This window comes from Melospiza melodia, chromosome 12 (genome assembly GCF_035770615.1).
Source record: "Melospiza melodia melodia isolate bMelMel2 chromosome 12, bMelMel2.pri, whole genome shotgun sequence".
In the NCBI taxonomy this organism is placed as follows: Eukaryota; Metazoa; Chordata; class Aves; order Passeriformes; family Passerellidae; genus Melospiza; species Melospiza melodia.
The window spans coordinates 18,613,000-18,640,881 of NC_086205.1; the positions used below are offsets into that span (position 1 = coordinate 18,613,000).

Below are 27,882 nucleotides of genomic sequence, written 5' to 3' on the forward strand. Positions count from 1 at the left end.
GACTGGATTTCATCACTTGTTTTAATTCCCGTCTTCGTAATTTTATTGCTTTTTTTTCTCCTGTTTTCTAATAAGCTCTTCTAACACCTAATGAAATCAGTTCATTTTTCCTTCTACTTACCTCCCCCTGCTGCCATCGCGATTACCTAGACTAGAAAAATACAGAGCACGGGGTCCTGCAGGCTGAGGTTTTAGTGACTGATTTCAACTGACGTGAGCAGAATCGGCAATGAACTTCAATGTCATGGAATTTTGATTCCTCCCTCTTCCGTATTGCATAAAATATCTGAAGGGGACAAATGCCAAGGAGTGAGAAGAATTCTTTTGGGTTGTACAACCAAAAATGAAACTAAGAAAGGAGCCATTTCCAGAGGGGGAGATGCAGTCAGCTGTGCAATCCTTATCTGTAATAGATGGCATCTCTCACTGACGTGATCTCTATTATCCTCCTATCTCAGCATCTCACAGGCTTTAATGGATTCTTCCCTCCAGCATTTCTTCAAGACTCTGCCATTGTCCTACACACATTTTACTAACCAGGACCAGAAGTACCAAAAGGCCAAGACCCAGCTTCCCTAACTTATGCTGGCACTCAAGTTCCTGTTGGTCACTGTGTAAAAACCCATCTGTAATCTGGGCACTACATTATTTAACAGGAAGTTCATTTGCAAAGGTAAAAAAAGTGTTCTGTGGCCACAGAGAGGCAAAACAAATCTCATAAAATCCAAGTTTATTTCCTGCTCTGCTTTCAAAACAAAACACAATAATTTTAGCAGACAATTAAACTCTCTGATTTCCAAGGGAGGCAGGCACACAAATACTTTTGAGGATCTGAGCCCACATGATTATGTAAGGAATTAGTAGGAGGGAATTAACCCAATCGCTGGAGCATCCTTGTGGTGAGGATATCATCCACACTCGGGGCTGCAACATGGGAACATGTCAGAGCAAAATGTAAAACTCTGAAATACTTAAAATTTGAATCAGCAAAGTGCCAAAAAATGTCAAAACATTGCTCCATGTCAGGACAATATCTAGCCTGTTCCCTTTCCACCTCCTACCTCACCACCGTGCTGCCTGTACTCCAAAAAGCCAGGAAGAAAAAGCCCAGCATTGCACGTACTGCTTCCAAGCCCACGGGACCTCCATGCAGGGCAGTTGCCCATGGACTGGCTGTCTGTGCATTACCCTCTGTGCATGGACACAGGCTCTGTGTCAGGGCAAACAGCCCCTGAGCACCCATGAGACATTTGGTAGGAGGACTAGGGGTGCCCCATGCCGAGCAGACGCAGGGATGTGGGGACAATGCAGCAGCGGGGCAGGATTTCCATCACCAGGCAAGGATCTCACATTTCTCCCTCCACCCTGGGGCTGCTCCTTAAATATACTGTGATATTAAACCAAAACTACTTTAAAAACATAAAAATAAATAGGAGCAAGCAGGATTTGGGGAAGGAATGGGGAAGGTAGTGGGCTCTTCCTCAGGACGTGGTAATGAGGAGCATTGGGTGAAGGCAGTTCCAAGGTGGGCTCCTTGATTCCAGCCTGACTGGGACATAAAGGAGATCTGGCTCCTTTCCCAAATTTTAATGCTGTCACAGTCAGATTTATCACTCTGAAACCGGTGGAGTTGTTTCAGGAGTGAGGACTGGGGCAGCAGCAGACCTGGGAATGCAGAATGCAGACACTGGGAACCAAACCTCCCTGCCTGGGATGGACGCAGCTCCCAGCACGGCTTGGACAATAAAAGCAAACCTTCCCGGGCAGGCAAAGGCTGCCTCGACTGTCACTTTAATTGAAACCTTCTGCAGTCATATACTTCACCTTACGTTTAATGATTCACCTCTTCAGCAGCCCACTTGTACCTTTGTAATCTTTGGGAAGGTTAACTTGTTGATCCTCGAAACTTGTCTGGAGGGAGAGAGGCAATTCGCAGGGAGGCTCGGAAGGAAAAAAGTATCGAGTTTTCTGATGAAAAGTATTTTTATTGAGGGAGAAGGAATGAGAAATGAACTGCAAAATTCAGAAGAGCCGATGAGACTTTGCAAAGAAAAAAAAAAAAAACAAGAAGAAAAACCAAAAAAAAAGGAAAAAAGTCAATAAAAAATTAGGAGGGGTGGGGGGAGCAGTTGGTTTAGTTCCCAGTTCCTGGGAGATGGTTTATTTCTGCTTTATAGGAATCAAAAATATATTTGTCATTTACCAAATTAAATAAATATAATCCTAGCATTAAATTATTTTTAGTACATTAAGAGTTACATTCTTATGGGCAATAATCTATTTGTAACACTGTAATGGAGTAACTGGCAATTTCATACAGCTTCGGGATCGATTTTTTCCTGTTTGCCATGTACCTATGCAAATAAATATCCCATTTGATTCATGTCCATATCGTAGGATCTGCCTGCTTCTTTCTTACTCCTTTAATATTTAATTATTTAAAACAAGGAGAAATCTCATGGGAATTTTTGTCTCAAAAAATAGCTGACTTTTTCTTGTCATTCGAGAATAACAGAAAAAAAGATGTGAAAATCTAATTCTTTTTAAGTCCCAAAACTGAAACTCAAATAAGGACGAGGAGAAAAAAATCTTAAACCCCAGAAACCAAACTTCCTCCCCTCCCTTTTTACATGAATATTCTGAGTTTTTACTGTAGCTATTCATAGTCATACCTAAATGTAGTCTATAAATCTACTAATATATTATTTAACACTCTAACTACTGGTATAAAAAATTATAAAATATTCTGTTGGCAATACATTTAATTGAATTCTTTTTAGAGACAGCTTGTTACTGCCAGACATGCTTTTAGAGATAGTACGGAGAAATAAAAGAATTCCAGAAGGCAGTAAAACAAATAATCACCATTTTCACCATTACTTCCAGATACCCTCCTATTCAGTCACTAAATCCTTTAAGTCTAAATCAAAGAGTTTCCGTGAACAAAATTGCACAGATCATTTCAAAGAATATAAAAATTACGTCGAAGTTTTATTTGAAGAGAGAAATTGAAATTCACACAGTACTCTACTGGCTGAGAGTCCGGGGAGTTATTAAAGGAAAAACAGAAATAAACCAGGCTAATTTAGCCTGAACTTTAGAGACCTGTTTCAAAACGATCAGGGTCAATGCAAATCCCTCTCTTAATTACAATGTGCTTGTGCCTCTAAAAGTTTGAGGCATTGTCCTTCTTCTTAGTCTCTCTGCTGATTTTTAATATCAGGTATCTGCAAGATTGTCTGAGACGCAGGAGTAATAAATAATATTATAAACCATTCAAAGCAAGAACTGCCTTTTATTCTTTTTATTACTTTTTTCCCCAACAAAGCAACTTACACATTTGGTTTGAACTACCTCAGCACAACTCCTAATCAGAGAAGTATCTGTAGGGGTTAGCGAGGTTTTTTTCATTGTAATGTCTGAACTCTGACAGATCTGCTGAAAAGAGGTCAGTAGTGCTGCTCAGCCATGGGACAGGGATTTTCAGCTTCCACTGGTCACACACTTCAGTTTGGTGGGTGCCAGGATGACAAGATTTGGGGACAAGCAAGGAATTGGGCTTGCCCCACCACATCCCCTGCCAGGAGGCTCCTTACCTCGGCACAGCCCCGCTGAGGCACGGACAGGCTTTGGTCCATAACTGGTTAAAAATCGACTGGGTCCAGGGTGGGAGAGATGGGGCAGAACTGATGTGGGGCTGTGAGTGCTCAGTGGAATGAGGACAGTCCTTACCCACCTTCCGAGAACTGCTGTTTATGCTCAGCCAGTTTGGGAAATCAGGCAGGAGACAGGCAGATATCTTGCTCCTGTGTGGCAAGAAAGTAATTTTTGACAGGCAAGTCTACACTGTCTCCTGGCACCAAGCAGATATGCCAGTTATTTGGGCAATTTTGCCAGAATATTATCCTGGGGGTTGACGTGCGCACAGCGTGGATGTACACCCCTCCATCATCAGAGCAGTTCTTCTTGCAGAGTATTCATCTGAGGGTGATTCAGCATCCCAAACAGGACGCCTGGACATGGCACGGGGGTTAAAACGTGTTCTCAGGCCGTGAGGGGAGCCATGGCATGGCATGGAGGCACTGAGGGCCGGCCTGCCACACTCCCCTCCACAGGCCCTGGCTGTCCCTCCCTTCATCCAAACCTCATCCCACTGGTCCTGTCCTCCAAGGCACCCTGTGCTTCCCTTCCCAGTACCCATCCAGATGCTGGCATTTGCCAAGGGGTATCTGCAGCCACCTAAAGCCTCTGCAAAGGGAGTGACACAGGCTGGGCCGGGGGCTTGTGGCCGGTGGGCTCGGTGGGAGCCAGGCCGGGCGAGGGAGAGGTACACTCAGGTGTGCCCAGGGCGTGCTGGGACAGCCAGGTTTTACCACAACATTCAAGTTTTTCCACTTCCAGCCCTTTCCCTTGCAGTAAAGACCGAGTTAGAACACAAACACTCAAATTTACAACAAGAAAAAAATAAAAAGAAAGCAAGAGAAAGGAGTCCCGATGAGCATTGCAGCACCCCACTGCCTGCCATTCCCATAGGCCCAGCTGCTGCTCCCTCTTCTCCTCCTGGTCGGAGCCCATGCCTCTTCCCATACCCAGGAAAACATTTTGTTCTGCGTTAAAGGCTAAAGCTAACACATGACCAGCGAGAGGCAGCAGTTTATTTAGCTCTTGGAGTTTATTTTAATTGCGGCCTTGTTTTGTAATGAGGACGGCTGCAGCAGGGGGAGCCTGCTGGGATCCGGGGGGCTGTTCCAGAGGAGTTTCCTTATCAATAAAAAGAAGTCTCAACTATTTAAATTAACAACAACTGCATGGCATGCATGCTTAGCTGCTTTGTTTTCTGGGAAGTTAAACTGTACATAATTGCTTATTAAGGATTTCAATGGCAGGCTGCAATCACAAGTCCCCTCCAACTGCCACCTTTTACATCCCCAACATCCATCGGGGAGGAATGAAGACGAGAGAAACGGGCCCCGTATTCATGCTGACAGACATAAAACAGCCTGGTAAACCTTAGTAGTTTGTTATGATGATGCATGAAAAAAAAAGGAGGAAAAAAAGTAAAATCATGTGATTTTTATGCAAATCAGATGAATTGGACGGTTTAAAAAAACCTTAAATGTCAGGTAGATAAGATCACATACACCTAGAGCAGTGTCATGATGTTCTCTGTACATTACATTCATACTGGAAACCAAAACGTGTTACAGAAATCAGACACCCACAAAAAGCTCTGAGATTGCACTGAGAACAGGTTCCTGCAAAGCACTGGCCTCTGACAAAAAAAAAAAAAAAAAAAAAAAGGCAAAAGAAAAAAAGTAGGTTAGATTAGAAAACAAGATAGCTGAATTCAGGCAGGGACTCGGCTGTCCCTGCGCAGCCTGGCCTCGCTGCATTCGCATTAATATGCACAAAACTCCTTTTAAGTAACGCTCATGCAGTGGCACCCAGCTCCAAAATGAGCAGGCTGTCCCTTAAACCCATCCTCATGCTGTGGCACCCAGCTTCAAAATGGGCAGGCTGTCCCTGAAACCCATCCTCGAGGGCCACGGGGAAAGAGAGAGGTTCACAGGCTCTCCTCTGTCAGGCTAAACTTTTCTCTCTTAGACGCATTTTTTTTTTTCCCTTTAAAAGTCCTGGCAGTTATTTTTGTGTGAAGATGGGGAAGCCTTATGGCCTGAAGGAGTTAATTTCAAAAGAAAAAATTATAGTGGGGTACTGTTTATTTAAGCAGTGTTTTGTAGAAGACAAGGCACTTCTTTCCAAGGGTGCGGTTCACCTGGGAAAAATACGCACTGGCCTCGATATACCATAAAAACCTGATCTGTGTCCCCTGGAGGGAAACGACCCGAGCCCGGGGACTCCCCTCACTGCCAAGTAGCACCTCCAGCTCCGAGGCCCTTCAGCACCCAAGGGCAGCTCCCAGGGATGGCTGAATAATTTCACACTGCTCTGTGCCCTGCGCGCCAGCACACAGGCAGAGGGGTTGTTTTTCATCCCAGGAGCTTTGCCAGGGGAGGACATGAAGAAGCTGGAGAGGGACAGTCCATGGGAGGGTGTGAGGCACCTGTGGCAATGCCCAGCACTGCTCCTGCCTCTGCTCCTGCTCCTTGGAGCTGCTCCAGCACCACCAGAAATACCCCTGCCAGCTCCAAGGGGGACCATTTCCCAGCAGCATCACCCCTGTGCCAGCACTGCCACCACTTTGAGGGGTGGCACTGGGGGGTTCCAACCCTTGCCTGGGTGAGGAGCTCTCTGAAGCGTAGAGGGTCTTTTTGAGAGAGGGGTGCATGGGGCTGACCCCCCCAGCGGGGCTGCCACAGCCTCCCACAGGCAGGGCCGAGCTGCTGCTCCTCCACGTGCCACACAGGCACCTCGTGGGTGTGCAGGAGCCACGCTGAGCCCGGAGCCGCTGAGAAACATCCCACGGCCGACATGGGGCTGCCGTGGCTTTGCACACTCCCACCAGCCACCCTCCCCACCACGGGGCCACCATTGTCCCCCAAAGAGAAAATGCTTGCTGTCGCTTGTGGAGGCAGGGGAAGCTGTCCCACTGGGACACTGCCACCCTGGCAGCCACCACCACCGCCAGCGGCAGCCGTGCAGGTCCCCAGAGCTGGGACAGGCAAGGGAAGAGGATGTCAAGGCCGCACTCAGCAAAGATTCCTCTGGCTAATGGTGGAAGAGGGCTCCCAGGAAAATGACTCCATCCCCAGCTCCCTCAAGTCCCCAGCGAGGCAGCACAGGGACCGCTGTTGGTTTTGGGGCAGCAGGAAGCAGTGGGGAGCAGAGGCGGGTGGCAAGAGCCCGTGGGTAGCTGCAGCCAGGCCGTGAGTGACAGTGAGGGAGTAGAAGGTATGACACCAGAGCAGAAAGGCCAAAAACTCAGCAAAGGCGCCCAGGCCGCTCAGCTCCCAGTCCGAAAGGGATGCTGCTGGCTGCTCCCTATGTCCCCGCAACGAGGCGGGTTAGGATGGAAACTGATGCAAGCTCGGCTTGGCCGTGGTCGGGCAGAGTGAGAAATCTCCCCCATAAGAGTGCTACTTGAACGGAAGCTGTGCTCGACCTCGGGTCTCCACCAAAAATCCCCCAAGCGGCAGCCCTGCCGCTGCTGCTCCCGAGCGTCCCGCGGGCGCTGGGCTCGCTGGGCTCCGGCTAAAGCGAAAGCGTCACGCACTGCAGAGAAATGACAAACAGAACAGATCTGTCGCTCCCAACAACCCCCTTCCTTTGGGTTTCATTGCTGGGGAAAAAGAACAAAAAAAAACCAAATCAAAATCCCGGAACAGAGCTGCCACTCGGGTCCATCCCTCCTTGGGTCACTTGCAGAGCCGGGAGCCCCCTCCCTGCCCCGGGCCGGGATCGGAGTCGCACAAGTCACACAGCTCCAGCCGCGCTCGCTCCCTGGGAATCCCACACCGCATTTTAACTACAGGGAAGCCGTCTCTCCAGCATATCTGTACCACCTCGAGTGTCTCGGGAGTACCATCCCTGTCTTGCCACCGGGCTATTTTTAATGACGAGTCGTATTAGCAGAAGGGCTTTCTTCCTAATTTATTACCCCCCCCTCCCCGCCGCCCAACCTCCTTGCTTTAAAATGTTTCGGTTCAAGAACTCAGCTGAGAAATGAAAATAAAGGCAGCACCCGGGCACTTTGCGTCCAAGGCGGCCGCTCCGTGGGCTCGCCAAGGCTGGAATCAGTAGCTCCGAGCAACTGCACCGGTGGACCGAGGGCACCGTGACCTGCGGTGGTTATTCCCGTAAACAAATTTCTATTAATCACCAGGGCCCGGGAATGCCTGCACAGCCCAGAGCGTGCCTTCCCCCGCTCCCCACCACCCCGACCGGCAGCTCGCAGCCCAAAAAACCCGTCCGGGAAAGCAAAATGAGCGATGCGAACCACCCCTAAAGCCAAGCCTTGCTGCAGGGCCCCAGGAAATAAACACGCGAGGCTGGGGGACAGGCGCAGGAATCCCCAGAGATTTACATCCAGGGTGCTACATCTGCACGGGGGAGCGGGGAAGGTTGGGGTGACAGGTCCCCTCCTCGGCACCCCCTGCGACACCCGCCCGAGACACTGATTGCAAGGCTTTGCATCATCCCCCGCTCCCACCTCCCAGCAAAGGCCTTTGCCCAGCAAGACGCAAAAAAGTGCAGAAATAAAATCCCTTTCCAGAAAAGCCAAAGCGATTTTGCATCCCCAGCACAGTACAACAATTCCATACAAGCAGAATATTTATAGACTTACAGGTTATTTTGCAACAATAACAAAACAGCTACACAGAATTAACCCACCACTTGAGTGTCCTGGAAAGGAAAAGAGAACACGGATGGAAAAAAAAAATAAAAGAAGAAAAAAATAATCAAAATGGGTTGGTTTTTTTTTTTTGTTTTTTTTTTTTTTTTGGTCTTGAGAATTCTGGTAAAGAAATAAAAAAGAAAAAAAAATTAAAAATAAAACCAAAAGTGAATATGGGGAGTTCATGGGGAACCGTCTTTAAGGAAAAAGCTTCTTTCCCCACGAGTAAATCCCATTGGAGGCCCTGAGCCGAGTACGGCTGTTAGCAAAAAATTATTAAAAAAAAAAAGCTGAATGAGGGAAAAAATAATTAAAGAGAAAGAAGTAAAAATCCAGAACAATGCTGCTGGCTCCTGGCTTTGCTCGCTGGGTTGTTTGGTTGGTTTGGGGTATTTTTTAGGGGGGGGAGGGTGTTTTAGAAACGCGAAAGTGACCCCCCGCCCCAAAATAAATCAATAAAAAATAAACAAATATAAATTATAATTAAAAATACATATATATATATAAATATATATAAAAATAAAAGGCGCGGTTTTTTCCAAGATCTCTTCGCTCGTTTTCGGAGAGGTTTGGGAGAAAAAAAAAATAAAAAACCCACAAAAAACCAGAAGCGGAGGCTGGTGGTGGCAGGGGGGGTGTGATGTGTGTTTGCACCGCCCGGAGCCGTGCCCGGGACCCCCCGTTTTCCTCTCCCGCCGCCGTCGCCGCCGCCGCCGCCGCCGCTGCTCGGTCCGCGCCGCGCGCGCTGCTCCGCGCCCGCGCGCCCCCCACGTCACCGACAGCACCCGCCGCCACGTGACCCGCCGACCGGGAGCGACCACTGCTGGGAGGGGGGAACGGGGAGGGGGATGAACGGGGGCGACACCGTGAGACCCCCGCCGCCGCCGCGGCCCCCCCGGGACAGGCGCCCCCACCTCGCCCACCCTGCTGGCGGCCGCTCCGGGGGGGCGCGCACACCGGGAGGGGCGCGGCGCCGGGGAAGGCGCAGAGGGGGGAGGTCCGTGGCCCTCCCCATGCCGAGCGCGATGGTAGAGTCCGCAGCTCAAATTCCGAGAATTGGGCTCTGTTGATTCTTAGAACTGGGGTTCTTAGAAGTGGTGATGCAAGGAGTTTCTAGGAAAGCCCGGAGACCAGGTGATTGCTGCTTCTATTGCCGCGGCCGATTTTACCCTTTAATTCTCTCGCTCGCTTTTTTTTTTTTTTTTTTTTTTCTCTCCATTTTTTCCCTCCTCTTTCCCTCCCTGCCCCGCTCCGACGCTTGGCGCGGAGCCGCCTCTATATATTTCTACCCATTTTTTTTCCCTCTCCCTCCTCATTCCTTCCCCCCCCTTTCCCGCTGCAGGTGCCCTTTATTTTTTTTTTTTTTTTTTTAGTACTATTATTATTATCATCTCAATTTAATTTTTTCCCTGGCTTATTTATTTATTTATTTCACATACACATTCCCCCCCCTTTTTCCTTTCCCGCTGTCAGGCGAGAAAAAATTAGGGAAATAGGGGTGCCTGCATGTCTTTAACGCTGGGAGCGTGTATGAGGGGAGGGGAGCGGGGTGGGTGGGAGTGTCTCCCCTCGCCGTCCTCTCCCGGGGATTATCGGTTATCTGGGATTATTGGCTTTCCCGTACGCGTGACGGCCGGGTGGGGACGGGGGGGACGGCGGCGGCTGCTCTCTGCACCTGCAGCCGCTCCGCGGGCGCAGGACGGCGGCGAGCGCTGGCGGCCGCCGGGCTTGTGGCGTGACTCGGGGTCCGCTCTCAATGGCTGGATCCTTCGGTCGGGGTGTGTTATTTTTCTTTGCCCTTTTTTTTTCCTTTTTTTTTTTTTTTTTTTTTTTTTTTTGTATTTTTTCTCTGTTGTTTTTTTATTTTATTTTTTTGGTGTGTGCGCGTTGTGTCGCTGTTGTCGTTTCGCCGCCGCACGAAGCCGCCGCGGAGCGGGGCTGGCGGCAGCGCGGGGGCTCGGCGGCACCGGGCACCGGCCTTTCTGCGCCAGCCCCCGTTTCTCTCTGTTTCTGTATTAAAGCATTATTATTGTTATTCTGTCCCCGGCGCAACCGCGAAAGGGCTGGTGCGTTTTGCAACCTGTGGCGGGGCTGCGCCGTGATCTGTCAAGCCCCGGGCTAAGAGCGGGCGGTGATGGAGAAGACTTGCGGCATTTCCCTGCCCGGGGAAGGGGGGAGCCCGCGGGGAGGCTCGGCCGCCGCCGGCTGCCCGCCCCGGAGCACCGCGGAGCGCCGGCCCGGGGCGGCGGGGACCGCGCTCGCCTCGACGGTGCGTGCGGGGCGGCTGCCGGCCGGGAACCCAGCCGCGGTGCAAAACTCGCGAAGGGGCAAAAGTGTGTGAAGCGACTCTGAATATCACGCTAGGGCTGAAAATAATAATAATAACAATAATAATAATAATAATAACAACACCACCACCAGCCGTGGGGAGGAGCGGGCGTCCCCCGCCGGGAGGAAGGCGGCGGGCGTGGGGAAGCGGAGCGCAGCCGTGCGAGGGATGCGAGGAACGGGGTCCGGGGCGCGATGCGCGCGGAGCCCCCCGCTGCCCCCAGCGCAGCCCTTGCCCTGTGTTTACTACCGCGGCGGACTTGGCGCGGGGACAGGCGCTCGTAAATCTGCCGCCGGCAGCCGCGGGGCTGGCCCCCGGCCACACGCTATTCCTGGAGCGAACGGCCGCGGGGAGCCGCGCAACCCCCGCGCCGCTCGCTGCGGCCCCGAAACCGCCGCGAGCGGGAGGGGAAAGACAGAGCGCTGTTTGTTTTGGTTTGTTGGGGCTTTTTAATGGTTTTTATTAGGTGCGTGATCTTGTGTGCGCATATTTTTTTAAAAAAATTTTTTAAGCTCCCCCTCCCCCCCTTTAAAAATAAAAGGCAAAACAAAACCGAAAAAGCCCAACTTTGTTATGAAAACTTTCGTGGTCGGACGGCAGCGACCTCTCCCGGCCGCCCCCCCCCCCTCCCCCCTGCCGTTCCCCCCGCCTGTAGTTTGCAAAGTCACAATATGAAATGTTATGAAATCGCCTCTTGGGAAGGAGGGAAACAGAAAGCAAGGCGTTTGCTCAGAAAAATCCGCGGCAGCCTCTCAGATGTGCCTAAAAAGCTGCCTTTAACCCCCCTGTTGCATTTCCAGGGAAAAGGCAAATCTGGGCTTAAAATCATGAGTCAAAATCAACAAAAACAAACCCATCCCCGGTTAGTTTTTTCCACTGATTTCAGTAGGCGCAGGATCAGTGCGAAGGGAGGCTGGGGACAGACGGATGAGGCTCAGTGAGAAGCTGCTACATTGGTCGGACATCTCTGTCTTGGGCCAAATTGCTACTTGTGCCAGTGGAAGTGTCAGCAGGGTTTGGGATCTGGCCCTTATTCGATCTGGGAATTTTATTGATTCCTCTCCTGAGCCTTTAAATGCTTTAAAAATTATTATTTGCCATACTGTTTCAAGAATTTGAAGGATAAGAGCTTTAGGAGCAAATGCAGGCTCCTTCTTCCAGTCCTTGAGTAGGTTACAGTTTGAAAATTGCTCTAAAAATATTTTAGGGGAATCCTCTCTTTATATATGCACAGAGAAGCAGAACCAAAGATTCTGTTATTTTCTCCTAAGGGTAGGATTGCAGGTTTAAAAACTTGCATTATAGATGGCAAACATTTTGCCCCACAAAACATATCCCCAAACCATTAAAATATTCAAAGGGTATCTAGAAAATTTCCAGAAGAATGGATTATTATATTGTTCCAGTAAGAAAAGAGTTCATCTCTTGGTGTTCAATTTTGGTTGGCAAAACAGATCAAAGATCTCTTGAGATACATTTCAATTCCAATTTCCAATCCTCCTCAGTTCTGACTGTCTGAGTCAATATTGGGAGAGGAAGTGGAGGTTAACTGGTTAGTTATTATTGTGAAGGAAGAAGTTGGAATGAGAAGTGATTCTTACAAATCCCACCCCAAAAACAACGCAAAAAAAAAAAAAAATCTGTCTAAAGGCTTTGTGACACTTTTTAGACATCCCTGTTTGCAGTGCAGGGAGGATTCAGCCGGCTGTTGGATGGTACAAAAATAAACCTAACAGAAACATTAAGTTTTTCAAAACAAGGCTGGAAAAGCTCATAAAAATAATGTTGCTCAGATGCGTTTTAAGAGAAACAGAATTACATCGACAAAATTATATGTTTTCCAGGTTTGGTTGGGGTGTTTTATTTTCCAAGGGGAAAAGTCGCTCCTGCAGCAAAGCGAGCTGGTGCCATCTAGTGTCACCTCCCGCCGCTCGGCGCGGGGCCGCCGGCCTCGGGAGAGTGGGAACATGTTTATTAACTGCTCGTTAAAAAAAGAAAAAAAAATGCTTGCCAGCTTGGAGGAAGGTGGCAGAGGAAACTCTGGATGCCACTGAACTTACTTAAGGAGCCTAATTGGAAACAACCGAGTGCTTATTAAAGTCACTGACATTTCCATATGGAGTTCTCTCTGGGTCTGGTCATGAAATCACATGTGAAAATCTTTCCGAGTTGTGGTGTTAATCTGCCCTTGAATTTTTGCCTAATTTAGGATGTATTGTAAAGCTATGCTTTTTTTCTGTTTTCTTTTTTTTTTTTTTTTCCTTGGGTAGGGAAAGCTTTTAGTGTCCAACTGCAGCAGCCCAATATGAATTTGTAGGAATAGTATTTGGGTTTGGAGCACATTTTTTTTTTCTTAGTAAACAGTGATGTTATCCTCAAAACCCCATACAAATACAGGTGGTAAAACTTTGTGTGCCAGTCCTATGTGGTAGGACTGTCCTCTCACTTTATTTTTCCATGAAAAATAAAACCTTTTCACAAAGTCTATAGATGAATAAAATGAAGCTCTAATCAGTAGATGCATTTCTCAGTGTGCAATTTATGTACCTTCATATATTTGTGGTGTTAAGGTTGAAGAACTGTTTCATGTCTGGCTTAGTCTGTATTCTGTAATACCTGGGCTGGGAACTTCACTCAAAGAGCTTTTATTGGTTCAGCTGGAGCCTGAAATGTTGTTTTCATTTTTCTGAGAAGTTGGTAAAATCTAAATTTGGTGGAAGGTTGGTTGTGTGCTCATAACCTCTTGCTCCATTTTATAGTAGCCTGGGAGTCTATAAACGGGAGCCTGTATGCCGAGTGCCTGTATTCTTCTCTAGATCTATTTTTAAACCATTCTTCTGTTTGGCAAAAAGTGACACTTGGTTTCCATGTTTACAGCAGGCATTGGCAAACCTCAGGAGTTCACAGTTTGCAGTTTGGTTAGATCAGTATCCAAAAGTCAGCATCTGACCAGTGAGCTCCTTCAGACTGCAAATTTAGACTGTGAATGTAGTCCTCCTTTTTCCTTTTTTTTCTTTTTAAAATCCAAGCTAGATCTTATGTGTTAGCATCACTGCAGGACGCTGGCAGCCAAAAGACACACGCCCCTAAACTGGAACAAGTGTGTAGTCTTTAGGACTGCTTTAAAACCCCAGTAATCTCAGTGGAGCTTCCCATCTAAGCCAGAGGCAGAACTAGGGGCATTTGAGAGAGGGGTAGGAAATTTTTGATCTAAATTGTTTTCCTTTCCCTCCTTCTCCTGGTCAGTTGCTGCCTTTGGGGCTGTATGCTGGGTACCCATGGGGAATGTTGTACCACTTTTTATGGAGGAGAGAGCTTGAGACAAGCACACTGCAGAACGGGGCTCTGAATGGCTCCTGAAGAAGGTGTCCTGTAGGACTAGATATCCTTTGAAATTTGCCTCCTTAAATCTGTTTGGCTAAATATAGGGGCAAGGAGGTGTCTCTGCCCTGGCCAAGGCACCCCAAGCTGTGCACATCTCATCCCATCTAGGTGGGATGCCAGAGCAGTTCCTTACTGCCAGAAGGAGCTGTGCCACTCTCAGCCCCAGGAGTACAGAGACAGGGAGGGTCAGGTGCCAGCTGATAATTTTCTGTCCCAGAGCAGGGTAGGGATGATCAGACACCTCCTTGGAGCCCAGTGGGGCCAGGGACCCAGCTCAGCTGTTGGGGACACCCACCTCCAGCTGCACCCTGCTCTCGGGTTGGCATCTCAGTGCAGGGCTGTGTTGGCAGGGCACGGAGTCCATCTTCTGTTCTCTGGAGTAGCTCCCTAGATTTCAGCCAGGACACATGGTTCCTGCCTTCCCTTGAAAAAATAATGTGCCAGATTGCTTGGGGTCATTTGAAATGCTGAGGAAGGCTCGACTCCTTGCTTCCCAAGGGCACGCACTGCCTCTGCCTCACAGCCAGAGCTTGGCTCCGTAGAGGGCAGGGGAGTCCTCTTTAGTAGGAAAACATTGGAGGCAGTTTTAGCGTGCTTACCCCCTCCCTCCTCTGCATTTTCTTCTGCAAAGGCCAAAACAATGTGAGACTTGAGCTGGGCCAGCTTTCAAGGGCAATCCTTTAAACCCTCTTTTGAAGTATGAACTATAAAGTTCCCTGCGGCGCTTGAGAAAATATGCAGTTTTCCTGGTTCCAAATGCTGATAATAAACCCGTCCAGATAATGCATTGCATTTCCTAGAAACATTTGTTTGCTGGCAGGAAATTGGATCAGATTGAGACTGCTCGATAGAGTGAGTGCGATCCGCTCTCGGAAGGGTACGGTGGAAAATACGACAGGGCTTGCCCTGGTGATGCTGCTTTTGATCTGTGCTGATGCTGTGGACTTCTCTGTCTCTTCTTGGGTTATTATTAACCCAGCCACGTTTTGGCCTAGACACTAACCACCAGCTACTAAACTAATAAAACTGCTGTGACAACTAAAGGACACTTAGTGCCCCTGGATTGTGTGGTATCAGAAAGCTGAGCTGGGCACTCACACACCCACAGCCAAAAGCATCTTCACCGTGGCATGTAGCACCCATGGCTTTGCTGGGGCAGCCACCCACACCCCACCTCATTTTCTTGGTTGTGCCCCTGATCCCTGTTCAGGAGAAACCAGGCATTCCTTGGCAGGGTGGAGAGGCAGCTGGCAGCACGCCCTGGCAGGCAGCAGGGATGTTCCCATGGGGCTGGGACCCTGCAGGGTGCAGGGACTGGGGAGGAGGAGGAGGGCAGGATGGAGCTTCCCCTGGGCGGGCAGTTTCAGAACGCTGTGTGGGATGAGGCTGTGGGGAAGGAAGACTTCACCCAGCCATCCCTCCAAGGTGATGTGAGTGAGTCGGCGCTGCAGGCTCTGGAGGGGTAGGAGATTGGGGCCCAGGGAGGGGGAGTGTTTGATGCCCTCCTCCCTGCCTATGCGATTGGGGGCGGGAGAAGGGTTAAGACCACGGGGTATCACCATGCAAAGAAGGATGGGGGAGCAAGGAATTCCCCCCTGTGCACAGAGCGGGAGGAGGATGAATGAAAAGGGATTGCCTCTAACTGGGAGAGTAGATCAATGGAGAGGCATGGCAGAAAAATGGATTGGAAGTCCCTGGTTCTCCCCTCTGCCCTAGGGTAAGTGAGCAAAGAGGGTCTCCCCTTTGCCTGGGGTTGAGCTGAAAGAGATTCCCCCACACAAAGGTACACCTTCCCTGTGCTCACAGAGCTGCAGGGAAGGCAGGACCAGCTCTGGGCTCCTTTCCAGGAATGGGTTTTCTCGGGGAGGTGCCGGCAGGGAAGGGCTGTTCCCTGAACCGCTGGGGCAGACCCATTGCCTTCCTGGAAGGCAACAGCAGTGACTGTCCCGTGTGGCCACCCCCAAAATGGGCCCGGTGCCCATTCCAGACCTTCCTCTATGGGCACAGCCAGCACTGGCACACGGCCTTGAGCACTGCCACAGAGCCCACACCTGAAAGGTACTGGACAGGAAAACGGGAGGGGAGGGGAGGGGAGGGGTGGGGTGGGATGATGTTCTGGCCCCAGCTGAGCCTGGAGGAGCCTCATGGGATTTAAGGGGGATTTAGATGACAAAGACCATGCTTGGCTGCAGTGTTTTTTTCGGCTTCCCATCACTGGTCTCTGGTCTTTGTTTGCCATCCTGTTCTCTCTGATCTGAGTATCCTCCCATGCTGGGGTACAGAGCTAGTGCTCTGTGGGGACTGGAAGGGGCAGGGTTAATACAGCTCAGCACAGCGAGAGGAAGGAAAGTCCCTTTCCCTTTGCATGCCCACATCCTGCAGCCAGGAGCTGCTTGGGATGCACCTGCCCAGCTCTTGGGGCTGTGGACGTTGAGCAGCACTGTGCTGGGAGGGATAATTTGGAAAGGTGGGGAGGGGGCTGTGCTGGGGTCCAGGTCCAGGAGAGAAGCTGGGTGTCCCCTGGCAGTGCTGTGCCCTCACTGTGGATAAGGGGATTTGGCGACAGCAGCTTCTCACATGATGCTCGGGGGTACAGAGTTCATCTGGCTGTTTGTAACTTTGTTGGTTTACAAGTCGGTCATCTCACCTCTGTGACACTGAGGTGACTCCCCAGAGCCTGGCAGAGTATGCCTGCCACTGTGACTGAGGTTGGGGTGCCAGCCAGCTGCCCCAAGCACACACATCTGCTCATGTGGGCACAAGGATGTGTGCTGGGCTCCTTGCAGAACACTGTGAGTCCCTTGGCTCGCAATTGACGGTAGTGAGTGGCTGGCAGTGAGCATGTACAGAAAGGTCAGAGTCTGCAGTATTTGGGAAATGAGTCACTTTTTGTATGTGCATAAAGTTTTAAGCTGGCCAGGCTCAGAGCAGCTCTGAAGATTTGTGTTTGATGGCTGGAATAAAGCTGTAAGACACCCTCTGGGTTTTGTGTGTGATACCCTGCTTTAAATCTCATCTTTTTATCCCAGTGGCTCTGGGGATGGGAGGGGATCTTGGGCTCCAGTCCTGCCCATCTCTTGCAAGGGAGAGGAGAGGCAACACTGGACAGTCCCTTTCCTCAAGGATTATTTGGCTTCCTACAGTCTTAACAATCTAGGGGTTGGTCCTCAAAATGGTGTGATGAAGGTCTTGGGGTTTGTTGTCTCATTTATTATACCTCTACCTGCTAAGGCAACTCTCTGAGGACATTCTTCCTGCATTGGTGCCAAGTCAATTGGGTTTGGTTTAAGAAAACTTTGGAGGATTAGTATGAGTTGTGCAAGGCAATTAACTCCTGGGTTTCCTTGCTGTTCTGTCCCAGCTACATTGCTGGGTGAAGCCAGTGCCTGGAGACACAGCTTGTGGTTTAAGGGAAGGCTTTGGCAGCAGCAAGAGGAAGGGACATTTGTTCTGCATCCTTATTGTCTCCACCAGTGGCTTCCTATGCAGTCCTGGCAAAGTCACGTGTGTACTTGACACCTATATCCTCCCAAATCTGTTGAGCAATCCCATCCCAGGGCGTTTTCACCAATGGCTGGAGCATGTGGGTTTCTGAGGAGAGTGGCAGCAGATGTTTGTGTGTATGTCATACCTGTTAACAAGGTGCTGGGAGTATGGCATGGCTTGAATGTGGCACCGGACAGGAATTCAGTTTTGGCAGGGGAAGAGTTATCTCCAAAAGAAGTGGTGAGAAAATTCTCGCTTGACTTCCTTTCCCCACCTGCCTTTAAGTTCCTGAGTCATGGAAATGAAAATCTCCTTGGCATCCGCCCATGGTTTGGGCTAGAGGGTGTGGAAGAAGCTATGATTGGATTCTCAAAGGCTGTGATTGTGATAAGAACGTACTGTACCGGAAGAAACAAATGTTAACCTTACTGGAGAGTAGAAGGTTTGTTATCTCTAGCTTTTATCCAACTGATACTTGAGTGAAATAGCAGCCTTGTGACCTGCCATGCCAATTCATAATTATAAGCTAATGTGGTGTTTGTTTTCTTGTGATTTATTTGTAGGTTTGAAAGAAACTTTTGGACTGTGAATTGAGGCATTGGGTATGTAAATTTAAATCTTGTATTTTTGCTCCTAATCTGTCTCCCCTTTCCTTAATGCAATGTTTCATTAGACACAGCTGGAATTTGGTTTTGGGAGAGCAGCTGCTCTGTAGAAGCTACTGTATGTTCATGTGTCACTGGGGAAGGAGGAGTCAGGATTATGGGAGGGGGTTGAGCATCGAAGAATTTACCACCAAAGATGCACATTCCAGCCCAAACCTCAGGGAGACATGGGCCATCCTGGGTGCTGCTTGGGATGACACCTCTGAGATGTGTCAACAGGTGTTGTGTTGGGAGAAGGCTTCATATTCCTCGACTAACCCAAACCTTGCTCATGGGCCATGGTGTGGGTAGCAGCCCAGCAGGTTAGATGAGTTCTACTCCTCACCAGTTAATTGGGAAACTGTGGACAGGTCTTCTCCAGAGTGACCACGACTTGGGAGCAGGAAAGTAGTTTCCTGGGTGAGGGCTGGTATTCCACTGTGGGCTGGATTTTCCAGATGTTGAAATCATTCAACTTCAGTTGGGACCTTAAGGCTTGTTTTGATTCCTGTGGCTGGATTTACAGCCAGACATCACACAGGTGAGAAGGATGGCTCCTGAGGGAGTTTGGAAGGCTAGAAGCTTCTAAAGTTGGAAACATTATGGAGATGAACCTGAGTGGGCAGAGTGGACTGGGGTGGGGCTGCCATGGGTGAGGCAGGGAGAAAGAGGAGATGGTTGGCTAATCATCAGGAGGGTCTGATTGCATTCACCCACCAGCTTGATGGGTGGGATGAGACATGCCAGGTCTCACTATCGGGAGACATGGGACATCACTAGGCAGCCTGACAAAAGCTTGGTGTGGTACAGGACTGTTTGCCTTGGGACCGAGGAGCTGGTGCTGCCCCTACCAGGAGCAGTTGACCATCTGAGTATGTCCCAGAGCAGCAGCTGTCTCTTCCTGAGGTTTAGGGTACTTGCCTGGATGTTCTCCCTTCTCATCTTCCTCTGATGCTTGTGTGTCCCAGACTCAAGATGGCCTCGCCGGCAGACAGCTGCATCCAGTTCACGCGCCACGCCAGCGACGTCCTCCTCAACCTCAACCGCCTTAGAAGCCGGGACATCTTGACCGATGTTGTCATCATCGTGAACCGGGAGCAGTTCAGAGCCCACAAAACAGTCCTGATGGCCTGCAGGTGAGAGCAGGCTCCTTCCCTGGCTCCCTCCTTGCTCCTTCAGCCTTTGGCCTCCAGAAGCACTGCTGCAGTGCTCGTGGGATTCACAGGGAATCAGAGGCAGAGAAACAGAATGGGAAGGGGCTGCTAAGAAATTTATACCTGTAATGGGATTAGAGCTGAGACCGCTTCCCTCCAGTGTGCTGCCCTCACCCCTCTCCTTGTGTACCCACATCTGCCCACACACAGCCCATGGAGACCAGCAGGAGCACTGCAGCTGTGAGGCACATCCCTGAAGGCAAAGCAAAAATGTGCCACAAGGACAGGAGAGGAGAGGGAGGGCTGGATGTTCACTGGGATGAGTGAGTCTTCTGTGACCGAGGTGTCCCCTGCCACTGCTATTTTTAGAGCTATTCCTCCCTGGCTCCCAGACTGCTGGCTGCACCCACCTTAGTTGATTAATTTTTTTTTTTTAAAGCCTGATGTGGTCTGAAATCCCTTCCCATCTCCTAAGATTGCTGGAATTGCTTCCCAGTGAATGCTAATTAATATCCCACCATTGCCCAGTTGAATTACAGCAAATGCCTTCCAGGTTCTCTTGCTGACATGGTGTAAAGATTTCAAAAAGCCGAGCTTTGACTAGTAAAATGTCTGAAAAATGTTTTGCCAACATTTCTCCTTTTTTTGTTTTTCTGGTTTAAAACTGTGTGGATGCCCCGAGAGGTTTCTGAAAGAAATGAGTCATAGTGGAAGGGGGATGGTGATAAGAACAACAATGGAAAAAAACAAAAAAGCTGGGGAATTACTAAATGGAGGCAGTGGGGAGTTGTTGAGCAGGTGAGATCTAAAAGCAGGCTGTTCCAGTTGGGAAAAGTGCAGTGCAGAAGACGCTTACTAAGCTGAGAAACCAAGCTTGATAATAAGGGGGAAGCTCAGGGAATTCGGTAATTGCCTCCTCCTCCTCCCTTCCCATTCACAAACCCCCTCTGCACTCAGGGATTTCATACAAATTCTCCTTTTTTTTCCTTTGAATTGTCATAACACTTGTCCTCTGTACTGTCTCCCCTCTGCAGTGGCCTCTTCTACAGCATCTTCACTGACCAGCTCAAGTGCAACTTGAATGTTATCAACCTGGATCCTGAAATTAACCCTGAGGGGTTTTGCATCCTCTTGGACTTCATGTACACCTCCCGCCTCAACTTGAGAGAGAACAATATCATGGCTGTGATGGCCACAGCACTCTACCTGCAGATGGAGCACGTGGTTGACACCTGCCGAAGGTTTGTCAAGTCTAGGTGAGTGCAGTTGGTGAGGTTTGAAGAGCTGGGGACTCTGTGTTTGGGTGGGCAGGGGAAAAACTGACAAAGTATCTGCAAATATATCTTAAACAGCTGAAAATTACTTTGTCTCCCTCCTAAACAGTTACTTTGCTTTTCCCAATTCCAGCGAGGCAGAGATGGTGTCTGCTGTGAAGACCCCAAGGGAAGAGTTTCTGCCTGGACGGATGCTGGGCCACCCAGAGGTGATGGCTTATAGGAGCAGAGATGTCTCAGAGAATGGAATGCCTCTCCAAAACGGGTCCCTCTGCAATGGGAGGGCCTTTGCACCCGGCTTGATCAACAGTTTGTCTGGATCCCCCATTTCCTACCATGGATACAGCCCTCTCCCTCTAAATAGCTTCCTGGTGGATGATGAGTTGCGGGAGATGAGGATGCCTCTCTCTGAACTCTCAAGGGCAGGTGCCTTCCCCAAGGAGAGGATCCTGCCGTGCGACAGCTCCAGGACAATCCCCACTGAGTACGTGAGAACCATCACCGACATCTCTGCCAACATGTGCCATGCTACCATCTATGCTCCAAAAGAAGGTGCTCCTGAAGAAGCCAGGAGTGATATGCACTACAGCGTGGCTTCTGGGCCCAAACCTGTCATCCCTTCAGTCCGGAACAATCCCTACTTCCCCTGCGACAAAGTGGCCAAAGAGGAGGAGCGGACCTCTTCAGAGGACGAGATCAGCCAGCACTTTGAGCCCACCAACACACCCCTGGACCGCAAGGGACTCATCAGCCCTCAGAGCCCGCAGAAGTCAGACTGCCAGCCCAACTCACCAACTGAGTCCAGCAGCAGCAAGAATGCCCGTATCGGCCAGAACTCCAGCTCCCTCTTCACCAAGAGCCCCACAGACCCCAAAGCCTGCAACTGGAAGAAGTACAAGTTCATTGTCCTCAACTCTCTCAACCAGAACACCAAGCAAGACAGCGCTGACCAGAACGAGATGGGAACCCTCTCTCCTCGCACCTATGTGCCCATGTCCACTTGCCAGCAGTCCATGGAGCCGGAGCATCTCAATGTGCAATCCCCCACCAAGATAAGTGTGAATGGTGAAGACTCCACGATCCCACAAGCAAGCAGACTCAACAATATTGTTAACAGGTGAGAAGATTTCCACCCCCATGCCCCTCCCCTCTGAGAAACAGGACTTCCTGCATTGTTGGTGAGGGTTTGGAAGTGTGAAATATCTGTAGCATTGAGCTGGGAAGTCCAGTCACGAGCAGATGGAATCCCCTGCATTTGGTGGAGGGCTGCCAGTGACATTGAGTGCCCACCATCCCCTCTGTAGTGGTGCCAGCGAGGACTGGCAAAGGAACTGGGAATGTTGGGTTGTGAATCCCTGGGTGACTTTGGCAGCTCTGGATGATTTTTGGAGCCTGGATTTGCCTAGCCCGTGTTTCCACCAGACTCCTATACCTTAAGTTTTTGTTGGCTGTAAGCATTGGAATGGCCAAAGTATCAGGGAGCAATATGCTATTTTCTTGACCTGGATGTTCCTAAAGACATATGAGCTCATTTGGTGATGGACATCTGAAGGTTTGCAGCTTAAGGATGTGTTGTTGATCAGGGCTATGCTGTGCAGCTCACCACAAAGATGTCCCCATAAAACATGCCTGTCCCTTGTGTTGGGAGGGGTGCAAACACCCTCGGTATCTCGAGCACAGCAAGGGCCTTCTCACAGCTCTGTACGTTGCTCTCCTTCCACAGGTCCCGGGATGGGTCCCCTCAGAGCAGCGAAGGGCAGTCCCCACTGTACATGCATTCATCAAAGTGCAGCTCCTGTGGCTGCCAGTCCCCACAACATACTGAGATGTGCCTTCATACCCCTGGCTCAAACTTTGGAGAAGAGATGGGGGAAACCCAGTCTGAATACTCTGACTCCAGCTGCGGTGAGTCTTGCATCCTTGGTCGTCTTTTTCAACCAGCAGCTGGGGGCTGTGCAATGTAGGGATCTGTCACTGAGTGCCCTGTGATCAAACACACAGTAAGACCTGTCCCAGATGCTGGTGGAACACACAGTGCTTTACAGCCCCTTCTTAACTGTCTGCCCAGCTGTGTGCATGCATATGAGGGACGCATGCACATGGGAATTGCTGCCTTCCTCCCCTTCCCCAGCACCCTTCAGATACCTTGTGCAGGGAGATAGTCACCTGCTGCAAACCTGGCAGGTAAGGACAGGAAACAAGTGCACCCCACCCCACCAGAACCACAGGAGAACAAGCCTGACAGATGTAATGACCCATAATGGGGATTGGGCAAGCTGGCATGTCTCATGCATCCGTCATGATATCTTTATTATCAGGGAGCCCAGTGTGCACATCTGGGGAAGTGCAGATAATGAGCCTTGCAATCTTGTTACAAAACCCCACAAGCCCAAAGACAGGTATCTGTGCACTCATCTGCCTGTAGCTCAGGGAGGGGCAATGCAGCATTGCCACCTCTAGTGTGGGCAGAGATCCAAGGAGGGAGCATCACTGTGGTAACACTCAACACAACATTTGAGTTGGGCATCCTCCTACTGGAGGAGTCTGCCTTGTGATTTTCATCATGATCATCTTCCCAAGCTCAAGGTAGATCTCTGTACCTGTAAAGGTTAAAAGACCTCTGAAGGTGCAGGAGTTGCTCCAGAGCTGAGCATCCTTCAGAGGATGCCTGATCTTGAGTGCTTTCATGGACCTCTCTGGAAGAGGTAACAGCACAGTGCAAGCACAACTGAATATGAACCCCTGCACCTGGGTGCTTGTCCAGCACTTGCTCTGGCTGCCACTCTCCTCCATCCCAAATCCATCCCATAGCCTACCAAGAAAGTGACCCATGGACTGTCCATCTGATTGCTCCTCTCTCTGCTCTCCCAGAGAACGGAGCCTTCTTCTGCAATGAGTGCGACTGCCGGTTCTCCGAGGAGGCGTCTCTCAAGAGACATTCTCTGCAGGTGCACAGTGACAAGCCCTACAAGTGTGACCGCTGCCAGGCCTCCTTTCGCTACAAGGGGAATCTCGCCAGCCACAAAACCGTCCACACAGGTACAGTGCTGGCTGTGGGGACAGCTTTGGGGAGGAGCACGTGGGTGCTTATGGCTGGGTTTGTGCCTGGTGCAGCATCCTCTGCTCTGTGTCACAAGCTGTCCCTGATGGGAAGACCAAGGTACTTTACTTGGCACTGCCAGGGAGCCCTTGGACAGAGCACCAAACCTGGGAATGGGGGATGCCCTTGCAGCAAGGGTAGAACTCATCCTCCTTTGCTGTAAAGCACTGGGCACTATTTTTAAAGGTGTTGTGCAAAATTCATAACTGGGAGCAAATGCATGGCCTCCAGGTAACTTTGTGGTAGACTTAAGCAAGAAAAAATATTAAAAATAGTCGAAAGAACATTTAGGGAGAAGTCTAAGATTTATTTTTACATCCTAGAAATCCAGGTCACATCTAGCTTGGCATAAAACTGTGCTGATGGGAAAATCTGTGAATGGATGGACTCTGTGAATCAGCACAATGAAAGCTGAGAAAGGAAGAGGATATTAAGGGTTTAGTCATTTGCTGACAAACCTAGGGCTTATTTTATTTCATGCTTTTAATGCTTAACATGTTAACAGCCAGTTCACAAGCTGGAGAAGGGAAGTCTGGGCTGATGACTGTGCTGCTGCACTGAATTATTCCAAATTCCCACAGTCTCAGCTGAGCTCCAGGAGGGATGTGCAGGGGACTGAGACAACACAAGTACCAGGGCAGTGTTCAAGGGTGCTTACTGACAGCTCTAGGAAGATGTAGGTGCCAGCTGCTGTCCCAGGGTCAGGAGGAACAATGCTGTTAATCCTTGCTGGCAGAACTGCCCGACTTCCTCTCTTGCCCTGAAGGCTGCAGCTCCCAATCCAAAAGAGAAAAGCTGCTTCCTGAGCTCACCCTGCCCTGTGGACACCCTGCCCAATGCTGCTTGTTCACAGCCATCTCCAAAAGGGACGGGAGTCAGGGCTGGTGCTTCATGCCATGGGGTCTGGCAGCTGAAGGGACTGAACTCTGGGGAGCACCATGGATCCTGGGTGCTGAGCACACCTGAATGTAGCTAATCCCTCACCCTTTCTTTTGGGCTCTGCAGGAGAGAAGCCGTACCGCTGCAACATCTGCGGGGCACAGTTCAACCGACCAGCCAACCTGAAAACCCACACACGCATCCACTCTGGGGAGAAACCCTACAAGTGTGAGACCTGTGGCGCCAGATTTGTCCAGGTGCGTGTGGCCTCTAGGACCCACAGAGCCTGGGGAGGTTGGATGTGGTTGGATCTTCTCCCCAAGACTGGCAGATCTTCACTGCCAACACTGGTGATGCCTCATGGCAGAGAGAAGGGTGATGGTAGCCCAGCTTGCTACCTTGGGCCCTCTTCCCATGGTGTTGTAGGATAAATATGGACCTTAAGGTTCAAGGGGGACAATTTGGCTTAGTAAGGAAGCCTGACTGCTGGTTTTGGCTATTCTGCTCCATTTTGTCTTAAGGACTGGAGGTACCAGAGCTCAGACACACGTCCCTGACTCCCAGCTATAACCCAATAGACTAAAAAAGCTGTCTGGGCAGAACCCCATTCCCACAGGGATGGGATTCTCCCTTGCTCCCAGTGGGATGCCATCCTCCCTGGGGCTGTTGTGACCCAGAGCTGCTCTCTGCAGGTGGCCCACCTCCGTGCTCACGTGCTCATTCACACTGGGGAGAAGCCGTACCCCTGCGAGATCTGCGGCACACGCTTCCGGCACCTGCAGACCCTCAAAAGTCACCTTCGAATCCACACAGGAGAGAAACCCTATCATGTGAGTGCCCTGCTTTTTTTGGTGGTGGGGAACCTCAGCTTGGGCTGGGGGACAATGCTGCCAAGCCTGAGGGGCTGTGAAGACACAAGGGCATTTGCACAGGCTGGTTGCAGCATCCTAATGCCCTTTGCCAACCTCATGAGGCCCCACACCAAGGTCACATCCCTGCTTCTTGTGCCCCGTTTCCCTCCCAGGCATTAGCTATGCTGATGTGGTATTTTTTCAGGCATGGCTGTGTTGGAAACACTGACATGCAGCCCAAGCTGGGTACATCTTAGTTGCTCTTTTCTTCCACCCCATCTGGAAGAAGGTCACACTACTTCAAATAGCTGTGGCTTAAATTACAGCTGCCTGTGGTGTGTGGGGATAGGGGAAAGGAGCAGACAGCCTGGCCTGAGCTCCCCTCTGATGGTGATAATCACACCCAGCAAGCAGTATGCCCTGCCTTGCCTGCAGCCCTGTGGGCTCCCAGCTCTTTGCTGGGGCTTTCCTGGCTTTCACCATCTGTTAGAAAGGGAATCCAAGAAGAAGTTGACATCTAAACATCCTGGAGCCATTCAGCTCAGCAGAGGCCAAAAGCAGCTCTAGAAATAGCCCTGTAGCTGGTTTGATCACCTCGATATGGAGCTTGGTGCTATGTCTGTCAGGGCCAGAGTCATCTCCTGAGGGACTTAGCCCTTTGTGCATCCCATAATCCATACAGGCTGCTGCAAGCCTGGGATGGGGTGCCCACAGGTGCTGCTCCTCCCACGATGTTCCCACTTTTCCCCTGCTCCGCCTGTATAGTGGGTGCAGTGTCCTAGGGCCGAGGACATGTTCCCTACCGCGGCGTTTGACACCCTCTCTCTTTGCCTGTCGCCCCACAGTGTGAGAAGTGCAACCTGCATTTCCGCCACAAAAGCCAGCTGCGGCTGCACCTGCGGCAGAAGCACGGGGCCATCACCAACACCAAGGTGCAGTACCGCATCTCGGCCAGCGAGGTGCCCCCGGAGCTCCCCAAGGCCTGCTGAAGGCACGGATTGCCCAGGAGGAGCTCGTCTGGTGGGGCGTGGCGGGGAGAAGCTGTCCAAAGGATACTTGCAACACTTAAAAAAAAAAAAAGAGAGAGAAAAAATATTCATCACATGATGGAGTGCCTCTAAACCCATAGTACAGATAGGTGGAAAAACATTAGAAATTAAAAAAAAAAAATTACAAATACACGGGTTTTATTTTTTCCCAGTTATGTGAAACAAAAAGAAAAAATAAAATTATTCAGATCTTACTGTATATAAAACATAAAAAAATTTAAAATAGTCATTTTAAATGTCTGTGCAGTGGAGTGTTGATAAACTCTGGAGTCTAACCTTCACAGCCTTTGCCGTTTGAAGATGAGGAATGTAATGTTGATTTATGGGAACAGATTTTTTTCTTTTGTATGCAAAATGTGTGTTCTTTTAAAGAGAAAGTATGCTATTAAAGAGAGGGCTTTAACTTTTTTAACCAAAGGTGAAGGAATCTATGGCAGAGTTGTAAATATATATAGATATAAATATATAAATATATATATAAAATAAATATATATAGACCTTTAAAAAAGCTATATTAAAAATATATAAAATGCATTAAAGGCTCAGTTGGACTCTGCAGGCAGAAGCCACTCTGAGAATCTTTATTATGATAGAGCACTTAAGGAGATATTTTAAAGTATTGCATCTGTACAAGTAAGAAAATATTTTGTCTAAATGCATCAGTGTATTTGTATTTTTTTGCAAGTGAAGGTTTACAATTTACAAAAAAGTGTGTATTAAACCAACAAAGCTGCAGAAGGAATTTAAAATAATAATAAAGTGTAATTTTTTTGTTCTAGTTCTCAGTCTGTATATATGTAAAATGTGGTTTCGCACGGTGCCTTTCTTTTCAATGGAAGTTTTCAGTGTATGGACTATATTGAGCTCAGTTTCTTCAAGGTACAGCCTGATGTTGCAAAAGGAGTTTTGGTGGAACTCTTTAAGTGGGGGAATGTTTTATTTTTTTTTTTTTTTTTTGTTTTGTTTTGGATTTTTTTTTTGTCTTATTTTACATGCTTGTGTTATAAACAATCTCGGGAGACAGGGTTTGGGCTGTGTCTAAACTGCATTAATGCGTTTCTGTAAAATATAGCTGTACAAATAAAAGAATAAAATGAAGAAAAGTGATGTATGATGGAGTGAGAGGTCTGTTCTTGCCTGTCCTTCTCCTTAAGTACCTTGAAGCCTGGCTGGTGCCTGGGGAAGGGGCTGAGCATCCCGAGCCCTGGTGTGAGCTCTTGGCTTGGTGTGGCTCTGGCTCTGTATTGAAGGCAGGGCCCCTTTCAGCCTTGAGTGAGGGTGGTCTCTGGCAGAAGCAAGACTCAGGTTTGCTCTGGATCCTGGTGGGGACTGTGCCACCCCCTGGGTGCTTTCTGCATTGGCACTGAGTAGGCAGCAGGAACAGGGCAGACCCTGGGAGAAACCTTTGCTAACCAGCCCAGGGACAGCTCCAGATG

General features: G+C 49.5%; 1 protein-coding gene and 1 long non-coding RNA gene across 6 annotated transcripts; one reads left to right on the forward strand and one right to left on the reverse strand.

Moving 5' to 3' along the window:
- Window positions 1-1,964: 1,964 nt before the first annotated feature.
- LOC134423727 (uncharacterized) lies at window positions 1,965-9,010 on the reverse strand. The gene is made up of 2 exons (XR_010029189.1): window positions 8,246-9,010; window positions 1,965-7,740 (listed from the first exon to the last, which is right to left on the reverse strand). It is a non-coding gene; the product is annotated as an uncharacterized LOC134423727 (long non-coding RNA).
- A 336-nt stretch (window positions 9,011-9,346) lies between these two features.
- Window positions 9,347-27,557, forward strand: BCL6 (BCL6 transcription repressor). Of its 5 annotated transcripts, none has more exons than XM_063167044.1 (10): window positions 9,347-9,430; window positions 18,059-18,097; window positions 19,108-19,275; window positions 20,328-20,549; window positions 20,701-21,684; window positions 22,291-22,472; window positions 23,439-23,606; window positions 24,673-24,803; window positions 25,239-25,376; window positions 26,243-27,557. In XM_063167044.1, exons 3-10 carry the CDS (start codon window positions 19,115-19,117, stop codon window positions 26,384-26,386), a joined length of 2,130 nt encoding a protein of 709 aa, XP_063023114.1. In that variant the 5' UTR covers window positions 9,347-9,430; window positions 18,059-18,097; window positions 19,108-19,114; the 3' UTR covers window positions 26,387-27,557. The 5 variants fall into 5 exon arrangements, with proteins under 5 accessions (XP_063023114.1, XP_063023118.1, XP_063023116.1 ...); XM_063167048.1 differs by lacking the exon at window positions 9,347-9,430 and adding an exon at window positions 15,348-15,434; XM_063167046.1 differs by lacking the exon at window positions 9,347-9,430 and adding an exon at window positions 15,388-15,471.
- Window positions 27,558-27,882: the final 325 nt, after the last annotated feature.